Genomic DNA, 21,255 nt, shown 5'->3' with positions numbered 1-21,255 from the left:
CCAATAAACAATGTCCTTCTAGGCAATTCGACATTGTCGAAAACATGGCAGCAGACTTCAAGTAAGTAAACAAACGTGGTCTGTAAACAATGAGCAATATTTTCGTTTTTTGTGCAATTTCTGTTCATTGTTGATTACAAATGTATTCTTTTATATTTTTTTTACTTACCTATAGAACCGCACAGCCTACTGAATATTACAGAAGATTTTTGGTAAGTTTCTAGTTCTAGGCCCGTCGTGTTCTCCTTTCTTTTCTTTCACAATCACAACCAACCAGCTGCAGCAGCGGTTCTTACCCGGTCCACCATAGGTAGTGATGCTAGGCTAGGCTGACACTTGTTTGTAGAGTTTTAAATTAATATATGCTTATTTTTTTATTAGAAAGAAGATATACGGCCAGATGGTAGATCTTTAGACGAAATTCGACCAACAATTTTGAATGTGGGTAGGTGTTTTCCTGAACATTATAATTTATATATTAAAATAAATAATATATAATAAATGGTCTATTAATAATTATGAAAATTTACATATTCAATTCTGCAATAATTTTGATTTACAATTTCAGGTTCCATTTCTACAGCCGAAGGGTCAGCGTTGGTCAAGCTAGGTCATACTTCTGTCATCTGTGGTATCAAAGCTGTAAGTTCTTATTTGGCCCAATGTTAACCAATCAGCCGCAATTATTTGAACTTATTTGATATCATGAATAAATAAATATATTTTTAATATTTTAAATAAAATCATGTTGAAGTTATGTAAAGATTATTATTGACAATTTAGGCTACATGATAGTTATGTCTTTTTGTTTAACAAAATATTTATTTTCTTACTTTGTGTAGGCACTTGCTAAACCAACAGCTGAGCAACCCACTCAAGGTTTTCTAGGTATACAACATCAAATGATTGTTTATTATCATTATTAACTTATTTTATTATTAATTTAATTTGTGTATATTTCACATTTTATAAAAAAAAATTATTTTTACTCATCTTTTGATTACAGTACCAAATGTGGACTTACCCCCTCTATGTTCATCTCGTTTTAAAGTCGGCCCTCCAAGTGACCAAGCTCAAGTTGTTTCACAACTTATTGCAGATATAATTAAGAAGTATGTATACCAGTTAATAAATAAATCTTGCCTTCTTAGAACACTATACAGACCATCATAAAATATCAATATAAACTAAAGAAACCATCTAATTATTGAGAACATACTAACTTTCACTATCATGTTCTTAAATGTTATTTTTAAGTGCTGGAGTTATTGATCTTGGCAGTTTATGTATCTCAGAGGATAAAGTAAGTAAATAAGATTCAATCTACGGTTGAGTAGCCAACTTATTTCTCCATAAACCGAGTAAAGTGGCCAAATAAGGCCACAAAGGACCAAATATGGGACATATACCGTACTTGCATTTCACAATGCATAATGCTAAGTACCTTTTAATAATATTTTTCTTCAGTTATGTTGGGTGTTGTACTGTGATCTCGTATGCTTAGATTATGATGGTAACGTGGTAGATGCCTGCATGATTGCTTTGATAGCTGCCCTTCAAAATGGTAAGACAATAGGTGATGTTACAATTGCAGTTGAACTTAAAAAGACCATACAGTATAGTATACTATAAGGCAATACTCTTCCAATACCGGACTCTCTCCAGATTTTCCGGAAAACCAGACATGTATTTGTCTATTTTTATTTCAAACTGAAAGCCTGTATAATATCTCAAGTATGTATATATTATACTGTATATAAGATACTCTTATACATTTTAATTTCAATACTTGTTCATACTTTTAGTTTTACTTCCGTCTGTTGAGATAAACAGTGAAACACAGTTAGCTGAAACCAGTCGTGAGAAGACAGTGAAATTGAATATACAACAGCAACCTGTTTGTACAACATTCGCAATATTCGATGAGTATGTATGCTTATTGAATATAGTTTTAGTAGTTCATTTTTACCTAATAACAATTATAATGTTAACACAGCCTTGTATAATAACACCAAATAATAGTGAAACAAGCTATCGTGTTTAAAGAAAGTTATAATAATAGATATCCTGATAATAGATAATAATAATAGATATGGTAAAAATGTGAATATAAAATGCTTGTCTTAATGCTGTTTTTTTAGCACAATCTTAATTGCTGACCCAACAATTGAAGAGGAAGACCTAGCAACAGGTGTTGTAACTATTGCTCTGAATAAAAACAACCACCTGTGTTGTCTTCATAAACCAGGTAAGTCTTGCTAGGTTAGCTTACTAAGTACAGTATGGCTCTCACTAAGTACAGTGTACTGAACTTAATGGAATCTAGCATTTTCTGCCGTTCTAGCTCTAGCAATGCTGTGCTAATAAAGCCCCTAATTATGACACAAGAGTGGTAACTAGTACATCAATCAACTGTAAAGTATTTTTATTTTTAGGTGGCAGCCCATTGACAGAAAACCAACTCCAAGACTGCATCAACAGAGGAAAACTAAGAGCAACAGAAGTTAGAAAACTGATAACAACTACTGTTGATAGTATAGGGAGGTAGTAGTGCAGTGCTAATGAACCTAGGGGTGGGAAAAGAAAACAATGTGTCTATGGGTTGGGTACACACATGGAATACCATTACGTTGTTAATTCATTGTGCATACGCAGGAATATTAGAATGTGTTTCCTCGCTCTACACCTCAACACTTTTGATGGTTTCTAGGTCCAAGTCGACAACGCAATGACAGGTGTCATTTTAGCCTAAAATTAAAGATGAAAACTTTATGAATCATGCACAGAATAAAAATGTATATAATTGTCAAAATGTCTTTTTGATAATAAAACTGTTATATATCATGTAGCTACAAACTGTTTTGCTTTATTCATTACATTCTCACAAGACTGTCTATATACACATACTGTTACATTAAAAGGTTAACCTAAAGCAATCGTATACAGCACTATTAAGCTTTGTCTACACTATCAAACTAGTTTGACAAAAAAAGTATGATGTGCTCAAATAATGGTAGTGATATGACATCAGTATGTCCATATATGGGCACATCACATTTGGTTGTCACATAAAGTTTGATAGTGTAGACAGAGCTTTACATTTTCATATATCTTTCAATTCTTTAATTAAAATTACTAAATAAAATCACAGTTACTATGTATGTCATTAAAAGCATTAACTAAAATTGCATAAACATTTAATTGCCATTTAAAATAGAGGCATTCTTTTCTGCTTTCATTTAAAATTATTTGACCTCCAAATGAGAATGGCAGTGATCGACATTAAAACCAATATTATACAAATAAATTCACAGATTACAGTTATTCATACTTCACTTCTAAAACTATATCAATTTGCTAAATCTTCATCTACACATACATCAACATGTTCTGTAGACTTCTGTAGAAGATAATTGGGATAGTTTCAATTCTATAATTTTGGTTTGAACATTTCTAGCCAATCTTTATCTAATGTGTATTGTTATGAATAAATTAGTTAATTTCATTATTAAAACAATACAATATATTTATTGAAATATTATTAATACATCAAATATCCACAATTTATAATGTCATGATAAATTGATCCATTTTATATTCATACATTAAAATACGATTTTAAAATCAAATCATTTAAAATTCCCCTTTTCAAATGTGTACACAATTAAAATGAGAGACTGCCTCGCCTCTTCCCTCTGCAAATCAAATGAATGTTCTAAATTCACATAATCAAATTATTATTCAATAAAATCTCTATTATTTTAAAACTAAATTTGGTTGGTTTCCCATGTACGGATCCCAGCTTTAGGTGCTGTACTGTAAAATGTAGGTATCACTATAGACTTGCCTCATATCTCCAGTTATTGTCTTTTTATGTTGTTAATTCACCTGTCAGCATTTTGAATTTTGTCTGTAAAATTGCAGCTCAGGTATTATACATATGAAACTCCACATGTGCCAAAATGTTGATCTTTCTACCACTATTAAGTGGATCACAATAATTAATATTGGGTCGATTACATTACACAAATTGAATAATTCAATAATTAAAATATTTACACAAAAAAGTTATTAAAAAGTTACAAGTAGTAATAAAATATAGATCATGTGACATCATGAGGATTTTATTAAAATATTCTACAAAACATGTCATTTTTTCTTCTTTCCTTTTGGTTTAACTTCTGCTTTTTGCTGTTGTTGCTGCTGCCATAGTTGCAGTTGTTGGTGTTTGCTGAACGCCTGCTGGGCTGCAAGTTGCTGCTGCAACTGTTGTTGTTGCCGCTGCTGTTGCTGCAACTGTTGCTGTTGTTGTAGCTGCTGCTGTTGCTGTATAGCTTGCAACTATTGAAAAAAAATGCAACCAATAATTACATATCTGTCTGGATAACATTACATGTTAGTTTGTTAGGGTGTAAGGTAACGTACAGAGATTGATTTATTTAATATTTACAGGCCTTAACTTGTAATACGGAAATACTTTCACATGTTAACAAATATGTTACATTTTATAGGTTAGTATTACCCAATGAAAGGCATTTTATAGATTTAAAAAGAGTAGAAGAACTTAAGTCTAATCTTTAACATTTCACTAAGGACAAACCTGAGCTAACTGTGACAAATTGGATAACATTACATGTTAGTTTGTTAGGGTGTAAAGTAATGTAGAGAGATTGATCGATTTAATATTTACAGGCATACGGAAATACTTTGGCATGGTAACAATATGTTACATTTTATAGGTTAGTAATGGGTATTATACAATGTAATGCGTTTTATAGATTTAAAATGAGTAGAAGAATTTCAGTCAAATCCTAACATTTTACTAAGGACAAACCTGAGCTAACTGTGACAAATTGGTTCCCGTCACCAACTGTGTAGAGCCTTGTCTCTGTATCTGTGTGTCCTGCTGGACTTGTAGTGTCTGTGTCTGGTTTGCAGCCTGAAATGTTTGTTGTTGCAACTGCTGCTGCTGCTGTAACACTGTATTCAGATTTGACTGCTGCTGTTGTAGGTTGGTGTTGTACACAATCTGTTGCTGCTGTCGCTGAAATATAGATTTGTTATTATAGTTATTTATATAGCACTTTTCCCAAAGACCAAAGTGCGGTACAAAAATATAAATCTTATATACAATAATTTACATATTCAAAAATATTACAAATACTATAAAAATATACAAAATTACAAAAGTTTTGGAAAAAAACTTTTTTGACAACAAAAAAGAATTATAGCAACAGTGAGAGTATTATTATATGCTCTTCTTAAACCTGGAATAAACTAAACATTTTGATCTTGGGGAATAGGGGTGTCTTCACAGACAGTTTTTATATGAATTGTTTTAAATACATGTAAATCAACTAATTAAACATAATAAAACTCCTTTTTTGGGACATCCCTATTAAGGGGACACTTTCCATGAAAAGTGAAAATAAAATATACATTTAACACTGTACCTGTTGATTCTTGGCTGCCTGTCTGATTGACGCTACTGTTGAACTCTGGGAAATATTCTGACTTCTTTGAAGAATGTTGCTAGTCGTAGGTAGCTATAGAAAGACAATAACAATAATACCCTGGATTTATATAGCGCCTAACGTTGTGAAATCTCTATGCGCTGAACATTATTAGTTTGTATAAATAAAATTTAAAAACTGCCATGTAGGGGGAGGAGTTGGGTTATGTGAGAAGTAATGGAGTAGCAAAATTTAATCAGAATTGTACTAAGATTATAAACTATCTTTGAAAACTACCACGGAGGGGCAAACAGTTGGAGAGAGTTGGGTAGTCACTCTGACGTGGGGTATTTTTTCTAGTAAAGGTATAAATGCATGTTATCGTACCTGTAAAAGTGATACATTTTGTAGCTGTTGATTGGCACCAGACTTCTTGAGGACAGTCAACAGTTGGTTCATGTCAGATGAACTAATGCTTTGGATGTTGCTCAGGTTCACCACATTCGGCGATTTCCCCACAACCAGCTGCGTGCTGTTCAACTTGGCTTGCGTTGTGTTTGTGATGGCGATCGTGTTGCTAGACGTTGTGGAGTTTCCGAGGGATGGCGTCGTTTGTAGAGGGATAACGCCTTGCGATGTGGATATAAGATTTCCGAGAGAGGACATTACGCCAATCGGTGTGTTGATTAGATTTCCCGTGCTTTGAACTAAGCCTTTGTAATGTAAACAAAAATAATAATTTTGATCATTATTTCTTTTTAATATTTCAATAATAATAATATAATAATAATTTAATTTTAAACAAGAGTCTAGTGAAACATCAAATAATTCCAAGAATAATTAGAAAACAATAATAATAAAGACAATTACCAAAAACGTTATTCATTAAAAGCACAAAAAAACAAAAGCTTGTGGGCTAAGCCTCACCTGACTGTGAGTGGTTTACAAGACCAGTGATGGGCAGAGCTATACTATTGCCATCCACAGTAAGAGCCACAGCGACTCCTGTCTGAGCTAGGCTAGGCTGAGTAACGTTAGCCAGAGGTACCTCTTGACCGGTATTGGAGTTGAGAAGTCCCTTAGGGCTAGGTGGTGGAGGGGTAGCAGATGTGGGTTGCATAGGAGGTGTAGCTGGAGGTGCCATAGAACCTAAGTGGGCAAACATGTCAACAACATACCATAGAATAAACATCACAAATACAATATAAAGTGACATACTATATTAATACATTTCTATCAGTAAATTATTGAAATGGTGCTGTTTAAAGCTTGGTTCCTACTAGAACGCAACGCAAGGACGTAAGCGCAACCGAATTGACCAATGACAAGCAACAGTTTGGATAATCCATTGCTTGTCATTGGTCAAGTTACTTACGTTGCTCTTACGTCCGTGCGTTGCGTGCCAGTGGGAACCAAGCTTAGGAGAATGTTGTTATTTATGGGCAAATTTCTAAAGTAATGTATCAAAGAATGTAAAAAGATATAGCATTATGAATAACAATTACAATTGAATATAGTTATTATATATACAAACACATTACACCATTATTATGACCCAACAACTGAACATAGTTATATGTACAAACACATTACAGCATTAGGTAGTGGCTCTACTACATGAGTCATACAATGTAGACAAGACAATACACAATCACTTGTATAAAAAAATAAAAGTGTTATACCTTGTATATTCCTGTCATCCAATGACATGCGACGGGGGTGCCTCGGAGGTGGAGTTGCAGGGGGAGGGGGAGACTTGATTGACTGGGTGATAGCATGCGCCGAGATCGAACCCGGAAGACTAGCAAACCCAAGCTGTGCACCAACTAATACAAATATACAAAATGGTCAAATAATACTTATATAGACAGCAGTGTTTTGCATGTTTATATTGTGTAATGATTAAGGTACTGTTATAATGAATACGTACCTGTGTAATGATTAAGGTACTGTTATAATGAATACATACCTGTGACAGACACAGGGGTCGTTGTAGGGCTACCAACTATATTTGAGCTCTCTCCAGATATGCTACAGGACCTGTAAGTACAAATTTGCACTATATTTATATATATATCTTTATTACGTTTCTTTTACCACGTATTGGTTTATTTTTGTTGGAAATACTATGAGCTCTGAAATCAATTGCTAAGGTTCTTAATAATATTAATATCGTGACTTCAGTGGTTGAGGTGTATTTGAGATAGGCTGGTGGTTGAGGTCTATTGCTTACCTATTAAGACTGAGATAGGCTGGTGGTTGAGGTCTATTGCTTACCTATTAAGACTAAGATAGGCTGGTGGTTGAGGTGTATTGCTTACCTATTAAGACTGAGATAGGCTGGTGGTTGAGGTGTATTGCTTACCTATTAAGACTGAGATAGGCTGGTGGTTGAGGTCTATTGCTTACCTATTAAGACTGAGATAGGCTGGTGGTTGAGGTCTATTGCTTACCTATTAAGACTGAGATAGGCTGGTGGTTGAGGTGTATTGCTTACCTATTAAGACTGAGATAGGCTGGTGGATGAGGTGTATTGCTTACCTATTAAGACTGAGATAGGCTGGTGGTTGAGGTATATTGCTCACCTATTAAGACTGAGATAGGCTGGTGGTTGAGGTGTATTTGCTTTAGTAATTTACCTATTAAGACTGAGATAGGCTGGTGGTTGAGGTGTATTGCTTACCTATTAAGACTGAGATAGGCTGGTGGTTGAGGTCTATTGCTTACCTATTAATACTAAGATAGGCTGGTGGTTGAGGTCTATTGTTTCCTTGTTGTTGCAATATATTCAATGCTTGTTGGCTAGTGAATGGCTGTGCGTTTGATGACCCTTGACCTGATATGGATATCTGCTGATTTTGTATGTTATTGCCTAAAAAAAAAAACATATTTTTTTTCATTACATTGCAATGTTTATTGGAACTGGAACGTGAATATGATTCAATAATACAATTCTGAAAAACATGCATTTTCAATATAAAATTTATCTTCAACAAAATTGTTATAAATACCTGTTATTTGCATTTGCTGAGCGTTATTGTTATAGTTTGTGCTTATGTTTGCAGGGCTACTTAGTGACGCTGCAATTTTCAATGGTGGTGGTGGTGGTATACGCCTAGTACGTTTGGCTTGCCTAGTGGCGTAATCTACTTCACTGCTTACTGGTTCAGACTAAACAAACACAGATAAAATTTTTGACGCACACGTTTATAAACAAATTGTTTTGATTTTGAAAATAGATATAATTAAAGTCAAATAATACAAAAGTGAACTTAATATGGATTTATTTCTTAATATTTTGTTGTTTTAAATCTGTAGAATTTGTATCATGATGTTTATTTGTAACTATGTAACTAGAATACTGTATCTACAGTATTTAATTTTGTAAACTGTTTGTATGAGCTGAACTTCTAACATACATCCATACATATGGAATCCTCCTCTTCTACCTCATAAAGCTGGAGTTGAAAACATATTTAGCAATAAATAGCCTACTGAGGTGTTCGTTAAAATTGTTTTCGATTGTGTAATAGCTTTGGCTTGCCTGATTTTTAAATTTAATATAACTGTGATAGAATTCCTCCGTTTTTAAATGAGAGAATAAACAAAATAACTTACTTTGACAACATTTGTCGCTGTTGATTTTTGCTGAGTTGCACTGTCATGACCCGTCGATGTATGAGGGTAATTAGGCGATTGCACCACTTGTGGCGGATGTCCTGGTACGATCCTCGTTATCTTAACTGGTCTTCTGCCCTCTTCAGTGTGCAGGTCTTGGAATTGATTCAAATATCTGTAAAATAATTTGAATATTTGTGCATTTCACACATAAAATTGATTACATTGATTCAACCTGATGATTTTCATAGATGTTGCTTGTCAACTGAATACAATAAACAAAAAATTAATTAAATCATATTTTGGAAAAATAAAACAATGAATTAAATCATAATTACCTTTGTGCGTTGTGTCTTGTTCCCAATAAAAATCTGTGATGATATAAGATAATTATACAAAAATTATTTTCGTTGGAAATTAGAATCAGATTGGTTGATTCTTATTATGCAAGTTCAATTTACAATGTTAAACATACTGTATAACAAGAGTTGTGAACTTACTTAGTAGTTGCTCCTAACTTACGGCCTTCTTTAGAGTTGTGATCCTTGTCCGAGTACAGTTCTCCTAAATAACATGAGTCTGATAACCGTTGTTGGATCGTCAGCTTGGCGTGATGGATCTTACCATTGCTACGTTCTGTCTCTAAAATAATTTCTTCAATTGTAATCTAAATAAGAAAAAAGGTTGACAGATGATGATAGAAAGAGGGGTCTCTTGAACGAAACCGCCATACGTTAAAACACTGTAACAGAGCCTAAATTAGAGCCACTATTCAACAATTTTAACACAAGATTTCATTATGCTGAAAACTATGTTACCTTAGCATGTGGTGAAGTTATCTAGATGAGTTATTTAAACTCCAGAAAAGGGCATTACGAGCTATAACATGGTCAAAGTTTAATGATTCAATGACTGAATGTTTCTATAAATTTAAACTTCTTAAAATTGCGGATATCAATAAGTACCAAATTGGGCTTTTCATGTATAATGTTACTACTAATCAGGACGTGCGTTTTTCATCGCTCTTTATTAAAAATGGTTCTTACCATAATTATAATACAAGATCTAAAGACAAAATGAGACTCAGAAAACGTAATCGTACTTCTACTAGTTTTACTGTGTCATGTGTGGGACCCAAATTGTGGAATGACTTGAATTACGAACTACAAAGTACCAAATCAATATATATATTTAAATCATTGTTTAAAGAACATTTATTATCATTTTAAAAATAATTTTAAAAATAATACTTGCAGACTTGCAGGATTTAGCTTTTTTATTATTTATGTTTTAGTTTTTTAGGCTAGTTAGGGACGTAGGGGGACACAACTAATCAAGCTCTTTTGAGTTTTTATGTGTTTCCTTTTCATCTTTTTTATGTTCTCATATATTGTTGTTGTATATTTTCATGATTGAGGATGAATAAAGAATATTTGAATTTGAATTAGTGTAATCTACCATATTGCAGTTAATGGCCTAGAACCCCATTCCCATTTAGTTGAAATTGCATGCATGAATGATTTTCTACAGTCATTTTTCTTTTTTAACAATATCATCATATTTATGTTGTTAACACAACATCCAACCAACCCAGTTTTTTCATATTGTGGCCTAATAATAAATAGAATAAAAAAATTTTTCAATGAAAAAACTCATTGATTGACGACTCAGAGGATATTTGGGTTGGTAGAAAAATAAGTTTACTTACTGGTGTATTATCATTAATCATCTTTGGTTTATCAGGACAAGATGCAAGTTCAAGTACCTATCAAAAATGACAAAACTATTAACATTACAATGTTACAAACCCATATGTACATGCATAATAATACATATGATGCAGTGTCCAGCCGGCCTAGGCCCCCTCTAAATTACACAAATTCTAATGCAAAAGATAGGACATCAAATTAAGTTCAGAACTTCATTTCACTACTTTTAGGCCCTGGGCCCCCTATTTCAAAATCATGCATCCGCCGCTGCTGTCCACCCTAGTTTGACAAAAAAGGTGTGATTTGCCCAAATATGGTAGTGATATGACATCATCATGTCTATTATATGGGTAAATCACATTTTCTTGTCACATAAAGTTTGATAGTGTAGACAGAGTTTAAAGAAATATGCAAGATTTATCACAAAGACAATGTTTCAAGGTAGTAAATCTACTTACATTTAATGCTTCTACTTTCTGAGTGTCTAAAGGTCTTTGTTTCCATAAATCGACACCCTAGGTTAATAGAAAAAAAATATATACACTTTATAAAAACACTATCATGTTACTTTAAAAAAAAAGGCGGATTACACTTACTACAGTCAACTCTCCCAATACCAGACACCCTTGGACTGGTCAAATATGTCTGGTTATCCAGAAAGTCTGGTATTCTGAATGTGTTTTTTTAAAACAACCTACAATTTCACTTACTGGTTTTCCTATTTTTAGGTCAACAGCTAATATTGCATTTCTACTTTTTCTCTTTGTTAGAAAATCATGAAGCAGTAACTCAGGGGGTGCAGGCATTCTTTTTTGAACAGCTTTTCTATTTTTAGCTACTTGTGAATATCTCTTCAAACACCTGAAGGAGGTAAAATAAAAATGATTTTCATTAATAGGGTGTTTTTGATTTGCGATGACTTAAGACCTAGTTACGCCATCCTAATTCATTGTGTGTGTGCATTCAGATACATAATATATATAAGATATATAAGAGTAATAGGAATACATAGACCATAGGGTGTCAGAATTCAAACGCTCAAGTTTGCATCAATAAGTAATGCTTTCTGCATTGAACCCAAGATCTCGGGATTGCAAGACAAGCATAAATAAGGGCATGTGGGCTGATCGTGAGATCAAGGTTCGAATCCAAATCTCGCCGCATTGCTTGTATTCTTAGGCAAGATACTTACTTATTTTTGTCTCTCTCCACCCACGTGTATAAATGGGAACCCGGTTGGATAAAGACACAACTTTGCGCTGATTACCAGCTGCATAATGGGAGTATGTTTCCATGACTGGGGTAATAATGTTCAGCGCTTAGACGTTTCACAACATTAGGCGCAGGATATTATTATTACATGCGCCAAGCTTCAATGCCATTTGTTTTTTACCTTTGTATAGACTTTGTATTGAATCTATGCTTTTCATTGTGTAATTGATTTGCAACACAGCATACTGAGAGAGAAGGATCTAGACACAACGGACTTTGTGTGGCCAGAAGAAGTTGCGATTCTAGTTGAATTTTATCATCCTGCCAATAAGAAAAAAACATTATAATTAATTATAAAAACAGGCCTAGAGAGTAGAATAGCACAAGCTTCCTATTAATATAAAAGAAGTCAAACATTTAATTCAATTTAAGAAAGAATTAATCTTTTACTTTACTATTCCCACTTGCCGTTATTTTTTGTAACCATGCCAACTGAAACAAGTTTACTTCTAGGTTGGTCCTCATTTTATGCTTTGTATTATTTGTAATAAGAATGAAATAAGCATTTTCTGCCACTTACCATTGTCCATAAATAACCATCACTTGCTATTGCATTCACATCTGCTACTACCGACTAAAAACACAGAGGAAATTTACAGCACATAATACGCTATGCTTTTATTATATATTGTACTTAAAGTCATGTCCATAAACAGTTTTAAGAATGACCTGGCCATCTGAGATTCAAAATTTTGCCATCCAGATCAAATGAATATGGTTCCCCTCCCCCTCTACCTTATTTCTCTAGTACTGTGTTGTTTTTCAAAGCAGTTAACCGGCAAAACCAGTGTTCAACTGAAAATTCTTATAATCCTATGTGTTGTTACTATTATACCATTTTACACATACCTGTTGTGTAGGTCGAAGTAAAACATGACGGCTTGCGCAAGACTGACCCGTTAATGACTGCCTATAGTCTTTTACTTCTGCTATTATGCAACCATTGTAGAAAAGAAATGGATGCGATTGCTCTATTAGGTCCACTAAAATTGGAGGAAGCTGTTGAAAGATGGAGAAAAAGGGGAACAGTTACAGAAAAGGTTCCTTGATGTTTTATCATGCTAATTACTTCCTCCTTTACATACAACCTGTCCTATTGGTATATAACTGATGATGAGACATTTTAAGGCAGTTTGGTCGAATCATACATGATTTATCAAGCACAAAGGAACTCAACACCTTCAACTAAAAAATTCCTATTAAAAGTAGGAACCAAGCTTAAAGGAGTACTTACCTCCTCATTGTCTATAAAATCTAAAAATTCTGATTCCTAAAAATAAAAGAGAGAAAGATGTATTTACTAAGTTTATAAATGAATACAATGCGTTATAACATTGAACTTATGATTAGTACAGCAAGTTTTCTTGGTACAACATGCGTCTCCAAAAAAAGAAATAAAGTTTCGATAATGTTGAAACTTTTAGTCACTTGTGATTGGAATGGTCATCACAAGAAAGAAAACTTGTCTAAAATTTTAAATGATATATAAACTTTCTTGATTTTATACTTACTGCATAGGGAAGCTTCACTGTTTCTGATTCTGCAAAAATAGGGGAAAAATATTCTACTAATTCAAAATTTCATTTTCATAAAGAATATTCATGACAAGTCAGTGTTAAGCTGTGAAGTAGCAGTTAAGTTACATCAACCAAGGCATTAACAAAAGGACACTGAGCTCGCCTGGCCATGATGAAGTCGTAACAGTCCTTTGATCTTGCTTTAAATTCACCTTGTGGACACTCATCACAATAATGTGTGGGTATAATTGCATGTCTGACGTAACTTTACCTCGGACGTAAGGCAGTCTGAACATAACTATACACTACAGAGTTACACATACAAAAGACTTTGCCAAGGATAATTATCATTTACTATCCTAAATACGTAAACAAAACAAAGAAAACTAATATATAAAAACCTGTTATTTCCTTTCCAGGTAGCATTAAGCTGTACCCTTGGTTAGCTGGATATAAATTGACAATTAAACAACGCCATTGCAACTTCTCCCGATCACGATTGGCCAGTTTGTCTAGTAAATGACATCCGTACCGAACTTTCTGAAAACAAAAAAAAGTAATAATTCAGCAACAATATCAAGAATTGATTTGACAATCCAGTCAGATGTGGATTTTTCTCATGACAAAAAACCCCAATTCAGAGCATCTTGTGTATATCTTGTGAACTATCTTTTAGAAGGCTAGTAAACGAATTTGCTTGTATAAATGTATGGCTGTCTAAATATAAAAGACAAATAAATAAAGCCAACTTACCCTATTTTCTGGGTCTTTCTGAATTTCTTCGACATACATATCATATAGATTTTGTGGTAGTGATTTCCTTATGGAAAAAAACCAAAAAAAGTTAATTTTTAATTCATTTGGAAGTTCATTCCAGCTTTTAGATGAACGATAAGTAAAAGTTTATTTGCCGTGACAAATATTCCAGGTGGCGACAACTATCGTTAATTTGAGGTCAAATATGTAAGAGCACGGGTCTTTTAAACATTTAAAGTCATTAATTATTTTAAATACGTGAATAGAATTATAAATAAAATAATCACCATTTTGCAGTGGATGAGCTCGAGTACTTCTGCCTGGATGGTTTGTTTCGTACATGATCAATTATCTCCTGAAATGAAACAATAACAAACTAGACATGAAACTCGTCACTTTGACGAGTTAGTTATCCGCACGACAAACGCCACGTCCACGCCATACGTTGGAATATTGCACACGGAAAAAGATTATGGAATTATGACCTGAACTGAAGACTATGATATGTTGTTATTGCTGAATTCTATTATTTTGATTCATATATAGTATACACAGTGTAATCTGTATACATATCACATACAGTGTAGAATAGGGGAAATTACGGGACCCGCTATTTATTGCAATTTTTAACATGTTGATGGTTTTAAAATGAAACGCGAAGGTAGCAATTTTGGAAGGAAATTATCTCAGCAACAACATATTAACGTGTAGAAGAAATTTGAATACGTGAAATATTAATGCGCGCTCTTTTAAATGTAATGAACTATGACGCAAAATATGAAAATACGACTTTTTTTTATTTAACTGGCCATATGATGACGTCACCACATCCGATTGGCAAAATTTTCACATGATTTTGTATCTACAATCCAATAGCTTCAAGAAAACGTTTTAATCGTGATTATCACATTTTATTTTTACGAGCTATAACAGATTGAAATTTACTGTAAAGATGAAATTAATGCCACACGTCATTTAAATTTTTAGGCATGATGACGTCATAAAAATTAAAATATTTTTTACTCATGCTAAATATAGTTGATTGACCTAGACAATATCAAATTCGGGGTGAACATGGAAAACGGATAAGTGGAGATGCGCTCTATTAAATGTGAGGAGTTATGACGAACGATACAAAAATCCTAAATTTCATATTCGCGTGGCCATACGATGACGTCACAATGTCCGGTTAGCCATATTAATGCATGATCTGATATCTACAACTTATCAACTTCCAGAAAATGTAATAAAAATAATTTTTACCGTTTAGTTTAGAAACTATGATTGTTTAAAAAAAGGCTTAATTTTGACGAATTTTTGAAGTTTTTCATCAAAAAAGTGCGCAAATTATCATATTCTACGTGCTCGTATGACGTAATTTGAAGTCGAAATTGTTTAAAAGTTGGTAAAAATAATAGAAAAGGCTGGAAAAACATAAATCACTCGAAAAAATGACGTTTTTAACGCTACGTGTGCACCACGCACGTAAAAATTTGTGCACGTGTGGGAATTTTTGACATGCTCAAAATGACATGAAACGCGTAGAAAGTTTATTAGAAATTGATTTTTCGCATTGTAAAATTTTAAACGCGTGTGCGCGCGTAACTTCGTGTAAAACATGCCAATTTTAGTGCACAAAAAGTTAGCGCACGATATAAATTAGACTTTTGCTAAGTTTCAATTTAAATTGTTATATGGTTTTCGATCTATGTTAAATACGCGAAATTCATAAAAACGCGCGTAAGTCATGTTGCGCAACTCTGACGTCATTCAATTATAGGAAAGCACAACTTCATGTGATTGCCCATATGTTGACAAAGTTATAAAATGTTAACTTTACACGTTTTAGAGATACGCTCTGCACAAAAATGACAGAAAGAAAGAAGAATAATACAGAAAACTAGATTTGAACTCGTCACTTTGACGAGTTCGGGTTATCCGCGCAAACGCAACATGCACATACGTTTAAAATATATGAACACCGACAATTATTATGCCATCCTATGACATGAATTAAATATGTTTACAGTGCTGAATTGTACCTATTTTGTAGCATACAGCATATTAATTACAGTATTTACAGAATACACTGTATTACAGTGTAGCATAGACGAAATTACGAGACCCATCTTCTAAATCCAATTATTAACACGATGACATCATCAAATTGACATATAAAGATAACAATTTTAGAAGATAATTATCTAAATAATTACATTAAAACAAATTTGAAGAATTTTGGGTACGTAAAGTGAGATGCGCTCTCGTTTAAACGCAATTAACTTTTACGCAAGAGATGAAAATATGACTTTTTGAATTCAACTGGCCATATGATGACGTCACAACATCTGATTGGCAAAATATTCACATACATTCGTATCTACAATCCAATAGCTTCCAGAAAACGTTTTAATCATGATTATCACTTTTTATTCTAACGAGCTATAACAGATTGAAATTTACTGTAAAGATGAAAATAGGGGACCCACGTTATTTACTTTTTTATACATGATGACGTCATAAAAATTAAAATATTTTTAACTCATGCGAAAGATAGTTGATTGACCTAGAGAGTATTAAAATATCTGTGGAAATGGAATACGTATAAGCGAGATGCGCTCTATTTAATGTGATGAGCAATAACGAAAGAGTAAAAAATCCTATATTTTACATTCGTGTGGCCATACGATGACGTCATAACATTCGAGGGGTAAAGATTCTGCATGAATTCATATCTACAACATATCTGCTTACATATTAAATTAAAAAAATTGGGGGTCATGGATGATCCTGAGGAGCTATAATAGATTAAAAATAGGCTTAATTTTGACAATTTGTTGTCACTTTTGCAACTAAAACGCACGCAAATGGTGTAAATCAACGTGTTCGTATGACGTCATTTTAATTTGAAATGATGTCAATCTTTTTTAAAATAACTAGGAAAGACTGTAAAATTATAATTCAAGAGAAAAACACATGATTGTCATGTCCGTGCGCACCTTACGCGTAATTTTTTTCGCGCGCGTGGGAATTTTTGACATGCTCAAAATGTCATGATCAGCGTAGAAAGTTGATTAGAAATTAATTTTGCGCATTTTTAATTTTTAAATGCGCGTGCGCGCATAACTTCTTGTGAAACATGTCACTTTTAATCCATAGAAAGTTTGCCCTTAATTTAACTTAAATTTTCACCAAGTGTCAATATAAAATGACTTTTGGTTTATAATCTATGACCAATCATTGAAATTCATAAAATCGCGCGTAACTTACGCTGCGCGACTCTAAAGTCATATAACGAAGTTTCTTGCACATCTACAGCTACAGGTCAATCTTATGACAAAGTTATACAATCTTATGTTGACAAGGATGAGAGATATGCGACGCACAAAAATCCGGGAAAGAAAGAAGAATAAAGATGAAGAAAAAAGATATTTACAATAACAAGGGTTATCCGCAACTTACTAGTTGCGGATAACCAAAAAAAAGATGATGAAACAGGACAGTTACAAGGAGTTATCCGCCATAGTGCGGATAACTAATTAATAAAACAGGATCATATTTCTCCAGAAAGAAAAGACTTTGAAAATGAAATGAAAATATGGCAATATTTACCTCAGCTCTAGCAATTGCCTCTTCTAAATTTTGCTTCTATAAAAACAGAAATTAAATATATTACTTACTAATACTACTTGAAGTCTCAGCTCACCAATTAAAATACATTATGATTATTAAACATTTCATTTCTATATATCAATAAATAAAACATTTTCTTTTACCATGACTTTTTATTTGCTTGGCCACATAGAGACATTCAACCACAATTAAACTACATCTTTTTTGGACAAGGCATCACATCATAGCACTAGAAAAATTGAAACAGGATGGCAAAAGTAAAAGGTTCAGATTTATTATAATTTGTTTGTTTTGTTTTATGTTTTTGTATCATGCATGCACTGTATATAACAAACACTAAACAGCAACACAATTAAGCCTAGCCTAGATACTGTAGGACTGGCCAAGAGGGGGGCTAATCTAACTAGACTAGAGTTAGAAGGGTAACGGGACGATTCGGCCCTGAGACGATTCGGCCCGGGACGATTCGGCCCTGGGACGATTCGGCCCGGGACTATTCGGCCCGGGACGATTCGGCCCTGAGACGATTCGGCACACTTACATTTATCGGCTTTGATAAGCATTTATAAGCATAAAATAAGCTTTTTTCCCCAAACTTTATTTTCAGAGAGACTATGGGGTAGCACTACTAGGGATAAAGATGCAATAAAGCAAACATTTTGAAAACATTGTCGAAAATAATCATTTTTTAGTCACGCGAACGATGTAAACAAGTTACGCCCTCTGTTGGCCGCTTGGCGAATGCACGAAATAAACAAGGTTTTCGAAGTAATAAATTGAATATAAAATTACGTTTTTTTTAGTAATTTATTATATATATTATATCAACTTTGTCAATATCAATAAAATACGGATTGTTAAACACCTTTAAAAACTTGATAAATAAAAAAAAAATGAATATGAATTTGGTCTAAAGTGAGACGTTTCGGCCCACTTACGGCCCACAAAGTGGGATGTTTCGGCCCAAAAGTGGGCCGAATAGTCCCGGGCCGAATCGTCTCAGGGCCGAATCGTCCCTGAACCAGTTAGAAGCTAAGCCTATAATAGGCTAGCTAGGCCGGCGTGGGCGCTAATGCAGTTTCGTACCCACCCCTTAAAATTACTCAAAATCTTCATCCAACCTACTCACGAGTTGTCTACAACATCCTGCAATCATAAAATTGTAAAAATTCGATATTTTTTTTATTTATAACTATTTTTAATCAATTAATACTGAGCACCCTTCAGAAATACATCGCCAGCTTAGCTTTGCGAAAATCGTCGCTAGGCCTGCCGATAAAAGTACGGAGGCCTCACAGGACATTAACTCTTGATAGAGTAAACAGTTACGTTCTATAGAGGGCGTAGTTTACTAATGTTTAAAGCACGCACTAAATAATAATTTGCATTATTTCCGACATGAATTTCGTATTTTTAATAAAGAAATAATATACAATTATTGTATTCATCATTGTGGGTATCATCATATGTTATGTTTTTAATTTGTTTTTCATTTTTTAATAGTAGAATTTCACACAGGAAAGAAGATAAATTGTATGGGACTGCTGACTTGAAGATTTAAGTACTACAGACCAATTTTCCTCTGTTTTAGTTTATTTTACATTATGATTTGTAGGTCAAATAAATAAATAAAATGAAATAAAAAGAATTACAGTACTTCGTTCAGTCCTGAGCTACATTGTACAATAAACAAGGAGCTTATGACAAATTAATTGTTTTAGTAATGTTATCACTATATTAGAAACACTAATGGTTTCCTTGTTTTAAGATTTTATAGAAGTATATAAATTAACATTTGTTATTCACCCATGAAAGACCTCTTCAAATACATGGAAATAAGAAATGCAACAAAAACAGAAAGATATAATTTATTGAAATGTAATGTACAGTAATAAAATGATAATTATAATAAAAATGTTTTCCATCAATTACTAGAATTTATTTTACTTCTGCTGACACTGAAAACATCATTTCATGTCTTTCATTTCTTCCTTTTTATCTTCTTTCCTGTTGTGTTTATTAAAATAAAATAAAAATATAACATTTAATAATGAAGCAACTGTTCCTTTATTTATTTCAACAATATTTTACGAGGGTGGTCCATCCAGCCGAAGCTGATCATTAAAGACCCTCACAAAAATATAATTTGACAAGACAATAACACTCAAATTAAAAAGAATTTCTAAAAATTAACAACATAATTAAACACAAAATATTTCTTTATGAAAAAACTTAAAAGTTCGTTTCACGAGGAATATTTTTTAAAGACATATAATATGACCATAACAGCGTCCTCTATAGATCGATGCCCTATGAGGCCTCCGTACTTTTATCGGCAGGCCTAGCGATGATTTTCGCGAAGCTAAGCTTGCGATTGATTTCTGAAGGGTGCTCAATTATCAATTGATTAAAAATATTTATAAATAAAAAGTTATCGATATTTTACAATTTTATGGTTGCAGAATGCTGTAGACAACTCGTGAGTAGGTTAGATGAAGTAGGCTATTGAAACAATTTTGAGTAATTTTAAGGGGTGGGTACGAAACTGCATTAGCGCCGAACAATGTATCTTAATCAAATAGTAGACATACCTGGTGGATAATACCTCAATAAAAAACGCTTTAACTTCATTGTATTTTATGGGTAAAATGGGTCGCGCGTCACCACGAAAGGAGCCTTGTGTCGCAAAAGCTATATTGCATGCTCTATAATTAGCTTTGAAAGTTGGAATAGTCAATTTTGACTTTAAATAATTTTTTTTTTTTTTTACATATTCGACATATTCAACTATTAGGCCTATAGTTTACTTGTCCTTAATTATTAAAACTTAATTTTGTTTCAAAATACATAAATTTTGACGTTTTTATAGACAATGTTGTAAGGTTTTGTGTGGAATTCTGACGATTTCAGTCGTAAACGGCCAAAAATCTACCCTATTTTTCAATCGAATGTTCTCGCCTTTCCAACATTGGAAACCCGTCACAACTGGTATGGTTTTAAAGCTTGTAACGTCACGTCATCTTTCAGAATATCATGAATAAACATTTATACAGTATTTGCAATCATAGTCCAATCACAATCACTTTTATAAAGGCACTAATCGCGTCGCGTAAGGTAAAAAATTCCAGACTTTCTATCAAAACCAAATAAATATCTAATGGAGGAATTACGTTCCTCAATGTGGGCCTACTATTACGTTAAACTACTATGGGGGAATTACGTTCCCCCTATACTATAAATCTTAACTAAATGGAGGAATTAAGTTCCTCCATTGGCCTATATTAGTCGTCCTCCGTT

The 21,255-nt window shown here is 33.2% G+C and overlaps 3 protein-coding genes across 4 annotated transcripts in view; 2 read left to right on the top strand and 1 right to left on the bottom strand.

The window, feature by feature from the left end:
* Positions 1 to 21,255, top strand: part of LOC144842397 (protocadherin-9-like) — a 215,377-nt gene that overhangs the window by 150,171 nt on the left and 43,951 nt on the right. The gene's annotated exons all lie outside the window — the stretch shown is intronic.
* On the top strand, positions 42 to 2,848 carry LOC144843222 (exosome complex component RRP43-like). Its single transcript, XM_078700010.1, has 11 exons — positions 42 to 61; positions 176 to 212; positions 382 to 445; positions 569 to 642; positions 843 to 888; positions 1,007 to 1,112; positions 1,258 to 1,303; positions 1,468 to 1,564; positions 1,806 to 1,926; positions 2,142 to 2,248; positions 2,436 to 2,848. Exons 1-11 carry the CDS (start codon positions 45 to 47, stop codon positions 2,546 to 2,548), a joined length of 828 nt encoding a protein of 275 aa, XP_078556136.1. The 5' UTR covers positions 42 to 44; the 3' UTR covers positions 2,549 to 2,848.
* On the bottom strand, positions 4,119 to 20,567 carry LOC144843221 (uncharacterized). Of its 2 annotated transcripts, none has more exons than XM_078700009.1 (26): positions 20,550 to 20,567; positions 18,102 to 18,187; positions 17,938 to 17,973; positions 14,613 to 14,680; positions 14,323 to 14,389; positions 13,971 to 14,109; positions 13,564 to 13,592; positions 13,287 to 13,322; positions 12,902 to 13,051; positions 12,573 to 12,626; positions 12,174 to 12,313; positions 11,491 to 11,641; positions 11,239 to 11,295; positions 10,780 to 10,836; positions 9,572 to 9,738; positions 9,410 to 9,442; positions 9,072 to 9,246; positions 8,465 to 8,624; positions 8,181 to 8,325; positions 7,423 to 7,493; positions 7,136 to 7,279; positions 6,381 to 6,602; positions 5,841 to 6,166; positions 5,454 to 5,546; positions 4,835 to 5,044; positions 4,119 to 4,341 (listed from the first exon to the last, which is right to left on the bottom strand). In XM_078700009.1, exons 2-26 carry the CDS (start codon positions 18,102 to 18,104, stop codon positions 4,150 to 4,152), a joined length of 2,925 nt encoding a protein of 974 aa, XP_078556135.1. In that variant the 5' UTR covers positions 18,105 to 18,187; positions 20,550 to 20,567; the 3' UTR covers positions 4,119 to 4,149. The 2 variants fall into 2 exon arrangements, with proteins under 2 accessions (XP_078556135.1, XP_078556134.1); XM_078700008.1 differs by lacking the exon at positions 20,550 to 20,567 and adding an exon at positions 19,088 to 19,277.

The sequence above is a fragment of the Antedon bifida genome, chromosome 5 (assembly GCF_963402885.1).
Source record: "Antedon bifida chromosome 5, ecAntBifi1.1, whole genome shotgun sequence".
Lineage (NCBI taxonomy): Eukaryota > Metazoa > Echinodermata > Crinoidea > Comatulida > Antedonidae > Antedon > Antedon bifida.
Note: the sequence above shows the minus strand (reverse complement) of the source record. Positions and strands in the feature narration are given on the sequence as shown.

Excerpts from the sequence above, each read along its gene's own strand:
- LOC144843222 (XM_078700010.1), top strand. Across the intron at positions 446-568 it reads ACCAACAATTTTGAATGTGG|GTTCCATTTCTACAGCCGAA; the intron begins GTAGGTGTTTTC and ends TTACAATTTCAG. Across the intron at positions 1,565-1,805 it reads GATAGCTGCCCTTCAAAATG|TTTTACTTCCGTCTGTTGAG; the intron begins GTAAGACAATAG and ends TCATACTTTTAG.
- LOC144843221 (XM_078700009.1), bottom strand. Across the intron at positions 13,052-13,286 it reads ATTTTATAGACAATGAGGAG|CTTCCTCCAATTTTAGTGGA; the intron begins GTAAGTACTCCT and ends ATCTTTCAACAG. Across the intron at positions 5,045-5,453 it reads AGGCAGCCAAGAATCAACAG|CGACAGCAGCAACAGATTGT; the intron begins GTACAGTGTTAA and ends TCTATATTTCAG.